At 52.0% G+C, this 5132-nt stretch overlaps 1 protein-coding gene across 1 annotated transcript; it reads left to right on the forward strand.

Annotated features, from left to right (window-relative positions):
* Positions 1–1015: 1015 nt before the first annotated feature.
* Positions 1016–1741, forward strand: LOC142628399 (uncharacterized). The gene is made up of 2 exons (XM_075802509.1): positions 1016–1264; positions 1400–1741. Exons 1-2 carry the CDS (start codon positions 1016–1018, stop codon positions 1739–1741), a joined length of 591 nt encoding a protein of 196 aa, XP_075658624.1.
* Positions 1742–5132: the final 3391 nt, after the last annotated feature.

Here is a 5132-nt window from a genome sequence, read left to right on the forward strand (position 1 = left end):
AAGCCCACTATACAAATAGATTGTGAGCCCAAATCCCTGCGAGGCCCACGAGCCAAATTCTAGGACACACAATTGGCACCGTCTGTGGGAAACTCCTACGCAGCTGTGGTGCTATCTTGGCACGCTCGTAGAGATGTTTGGAAATGGACAGAGAAGCCATGCAGAAAGCTGCATTGGAGGGACGTCGCGGGGGTCCATATGGTGGGAAAGGAGGCAAAAAAGCTAGGAGGACAGAAGGCACGAGGAGGTAGAAGAGTCTGGGCCCGGGCAAGGATCGTATCAAACCCTCCGGACTGTGTCTGACACCTCAGGCTGCAACTGCTTTGACGGAAGAGACCAAGAGCTTGAGCGGAAAGGCCGAGAGCTTGAGTTGCAAGCGCGGGGCCGACGAGGGAATAGGGACCGTGGAATGCGAAGGGAAAGGTCAGTAAGTGTAGGGAATCACTGTGAGGCCGGATCCCATCAGTCCGGGTATTATAGGCACCGCGACCGCTCGTGGGAATATATGGACCGTGAATCAACCTCCCCTGGCGCCGAGCGGCCACGAAACGCGGCAATGTATACCATGAGCCTAGCACTGCAACAAGCAGCCCGATCACCATTCTCTAGAGATATCGAAAGCGTGCCGATGCTGAGCCGGTTTGCAAGGCCACCGTTCAATTCCTACACTAGGAAGACATACCTGGTGGAACATGTGAGTCACTATATTCATATGATGTACTTGCACTCTCATAACGACGCATTGATGTGTAAGGTTTTCCTCTCGAGCCTCGGGCCCATTGCATTGAGGTGGTTCAACGGGCTGAAGAAAGGCTCGATCTGTAGTTTCTTGAAATTGATCCAAGAGTTCAGAGTACGGTTCATGACGTGCAGTTGAGTGCCGCAGCCTGTGGACGCGTTGCTATCAATGAAGATGGGGGCGGGAGAGACCTTTCGAAACTACGCCAGCCGATACTAGGAGCTGTACAACGAGATCGACGGGGGAAATGAAAAGATTGCGGCTAGTACCTTTCGGATGGGCCTGCCCGAGGAGTCTGGGATGAGAGAATTGTTGACCTTGAAGCCTCCCGAGGATATGAGGCAGCTGATGAGGCGTATCGAGGAGTATAAGCGCTTGGAGGACGATCGACTGCAGTCCAAAGGGAAGGAGCCAATGACCAACTATCCTCAGAACAACAGCTTCAACCCCAGACACAGGAAGGATTTGAGGATTCAGGAGCCCGACCAAGCGGTTGGGGGAGTCAATGCGACGTTCAAGGAGCCTGTACACCGCATCATTGATAGAATAAAAAATGAGCCGTATTTTAGGCGACCGAACAGGATGGCAGGCAACCCATCGAGGAGAAACCAGAACCTGTATTACTCCTATCACAAAGATAAAGGGCACACCACCGAGTAGTGTAGGGTGTTGAAAGACCACCTGGAACAGCTGGTGAAGGCGGGGCATTTGAAGGAATTTCTGGTGGAGATGAGAAATCAGGAGACCGGGCAGGCTGGGCGGCTGCAACGAAACCCTCTCCCTCCCCTTTTGGGAGTGATAGAGGTCATTCACACCGCTTCAAGGGCAACTATGACACCCACCACTGAGGGGGTGTTGACCGTGGTGTCAACAGAAGGAAGCACAAGTGAACAACCCCCGGGGAAGAGGCCGAGGTCAAATAAACAACCCATCATGTTTGACGATGACGACCTGGAGGGTACTACCCAGCCCCACCACGATGCTCTGATAGTCACGGCTTGAATAAGGGGGTTCATAGTGAAGAGAATAATGATCAATCAGGGGAGTGGTGCAAATGTGATGTACCCGGATTTGTACCGGGGGCTTGGCCTAAAAAAGGAGGACTTGTCCAAGTATGATTCGCCTTTAATGGGATTCGACGGGCACATGGTGATCCCAGAGGGGCAGATTTCCCTCCCAGTTATCATGGGAGGACGGGAACCAGCTAAGAATCCACCCCTATAGCAATTACAAGACCCCAAAGGGGAGGGGACCAGCTCTGCCGAGGATTTAGTAAGTGTCAAGATCCTACCGGGAAGTGAGAGGATTTTTCAGATAGCAGCAGCCTTGAGTAATGGGGAGAGGGTGCAACTGCTGTTATTCCTCATACAAAATGTGGATGTATTTGCGTGGAGTCCATATGAGGTGCCCGGCGTCGACCCTGAGTTCATAGTTCACAAGCTGAATGTGGATCCATCGTTCCCCTTCAAGAAGCAGAGGACGAGAAGGTCTGCTAGGGAGCACGCGGACGCCGTCAGACAGGAAGTTGGGAGGCTGAGAGAAGCAAGGGCCATAAAGGAAACGTTTTTTCTGGAATGGCTCTCAAACACGATGGTCGTGAAGAAGAAGAGTAGCAAGTGGAGGGTTTGTGTTGATTTTACCGATCTTAACCGATCTTGTCCAAAGGATCCATTTCCAATGCCGAAAATCGACCAGTTGGTGGACGCCACATATGGGCACCTGAGGATGAGTTTCCTTGACGCTTTCCAAGGCTATCACCAAATTGCCCTGGCTACCGAGGACTAGGAGAAGATGACATTCTTAACGCCCGATGCTAACTACCACTATATAGTGATGCCGTTCAGTTTGAAGAACGCGGGAGCCACATATCAACGAATGATGACAAGGATGTTTAGGGATAAGGTTGGACGGACGGTGGAAGTATACATTGACGATATAGTGATAAAAATCAAGCAAGAGGGGCATCATATTGGCGACCTGAAGGAAGTGTTTAAGATACTCCAGTGACACCGGCTGCGCCTCAATGCCGAGAAATGTGCGTTCAGGGTTGGATCCGGCCGATTCTTGGGATATTTGATTACTAAACGGGGGATAGAGGTCAGCCCCGACCAAATAGAAGCCGTAAAATGCCTCCGACCGCCGGGCAACCCGAAGGAAGTGCAAAAGCTAATTGGTATGTTGCAGCCCTTAATCGGTTTATCTCCAAGTTCGTTGATCGATGCCATCCTTTTTACCAACTTCTAAAGAAGTGGAAGGGATTCCACTAGGACGAGGAATGTGACAGGGCCTTCCAAGATCTGAAGGATTACCTTGACTGAGCACCGACGTTGTCGGCTCCTGAGCCGAGAGAAGACTTATAGATGAACCTCTCAGTGTCCAAGCATGCGGCGAGTGCCGTACTACTAAGGGATAACGGGGCACAGCTCCCGGTTTATTACATCAGCAAGACGCTAGTTGCTGAGACCAGGTACTTGCCACTAGAAAAGCTAGTGCTGGCACTCGTACATTCCACCTAAAAGTTGCCCCATTATTTTCAGGCTCACACAGTCTATGTCTTGACCGAGTACTTGCTCCAGTCATTGTTGAGGAGATCTGACTTCACGGGGAGAATAGCCAAGTGGGGGATTCTGTTAGGCTCCTTCGACATCAGATACAAGCCGAGGAACTCTGTGAAGGGACAAGTACTTGCGGATTTTATTGCCGAGTTCTCGCTGAGAGCTGCTGGTATAACCGGCGCGGTAAAAGTCAGGCCATGAAGGGTGTTTATGGATGGAGCCTCCAATACGGCTGGAGCAGGGGCAGGAATCGTGGTCGTCACCCCGAAAAAGCTGAAGCTGGAACACTCGTTCAGGTTAGGCTTCAGGGCTTCTAACAATGAGGCCAAATATGAAGCTCTGCTTGCAGGGCTGAGGGTTGTCATAGATCTGGGGGCAAGGGAGATGGAGGTATACTCGGACTCCCTCCTCGTGGTAAGTTAGGTCCAGGGGAATTTCAAGGCCAGGGATCCTCGAATGGTAGAGTACCTGCAGTTAGCAAAGTAGATGATGGATCACTTCAAGACGGTCAAGATAGAGCAGATAGCCCGGGGGCAAAACCGGAACGCTGATTCCTTGGCAACTCTAGCATCATCAATAGCTGACGAAGTGCCTCAGCTGATTAGGGTGGAGTTGGTTCCCGAGCCAAGTATTGCTACCAGGGCACTGATTGTACAGGTTACTGAAGCCGAGAGATGCTGGATTGATTTGATCATCGAGTTCCTTTTAGAAGATCGAACCCCAGAGGATGAGAAGGAGGTAGCCAAAGTACGGCGAACGGCCGCTCGTTACTGGTTATCTGCAGATCGGAAGCTATATCGCAGGTCATTCTAAGGGCCATACCTGCAGTGTTTAACCCCAACCAGGCCAGGGAGCTGTTAGCCGAACTGCACGAGGGAGTCTACAGTAGCCACGTGGAGGGACGTTCGCTTGCGCACCGAGCAATGACTCAGGGTTTCTAGTGGCCGCAGATCCATCGAGTATGCTCAGAGATGTGAACAATGTCAGGTTCACGCATTGATGATCTGTAAACCGGCCAGGAACCTGAACCCAGTTTGCAGCCCGTGGCCATTCGCTCGCTGGGGGCTAGATATATTCGGGCCTTTTCCCTGAGCAACATGCAATTGAAGGTTCGTGCTAGTGGCGGTGGACTACTTCACAAAGTGGGCAAAAGTCGAGGTGCTGGCCAACATCCGGGATGTTGATGTTAAAAGATTTGTATGGAGGAACATTGTAACAAGGTTCGGCATTCTGGAGTCCTTAATATCGAACAACGGCCTGCAGTTCGACAGTAGAGCATTTCGGGAGTTCTGCGAGGGCCTTGGTATCCGGAACCGATATTCCACGCCGGCCTATCCGCAGAGTAACGGCCAGGCGGAAGCAACCAATATGGCCATCGTGAGCGGCCTGAAGAAAAGATTGGAGGGCGCCAAGGGTAGATGGGCCGAGGAGTTGCCAAGCGTCCTGTGGGCATACTGAACTACTCCGAGGAGATCCACCGGAGAAACGCCATTCTCTCTCACCTACGGGGCGGAGGCAGTCATCCCCGCTGAAGTAAACCTATGTAGCGCCCGAGTTGCCGAATTCACTTCTGACGAGAATGAGGAGTTGATGGCTAGGGAGTTGAACCAGTTGGAGGAGCATTGAGATATGGCCGCCATCCGGCTGGCGAAGTATCAACAGAAGCTTGTCCGGAGGTACAATAGAGCTGTCAGGAGGAGGGAGTTTGCCGCGGGTGATCTGGTACTCTGAAGGGTAGTGGGAAACACGCGAGAAGTAAGCGCAGGGAAGTTGGCTCTGACCTGTGAAGGGCCCTACCGTGTGACTGCTATAGCCGGAGCTGGGGCATACTACCTGGA

The sequence above is a fragment of the Castanea sativa genome, chromosome 3 (assembly GCF_040712315.1).
Source record: "Castanea sativa cultivar Marrone di Chiusa Pesio chromosome 3, ASM4071231v1".
Classification (NCBI taxonomy): domain Eukaryota; kingdom Viridiplantae; phylum Streptophyta; class Magnoliopsida; order Fagales; family Fagaceae; genus Castanea; species Castanea sativa.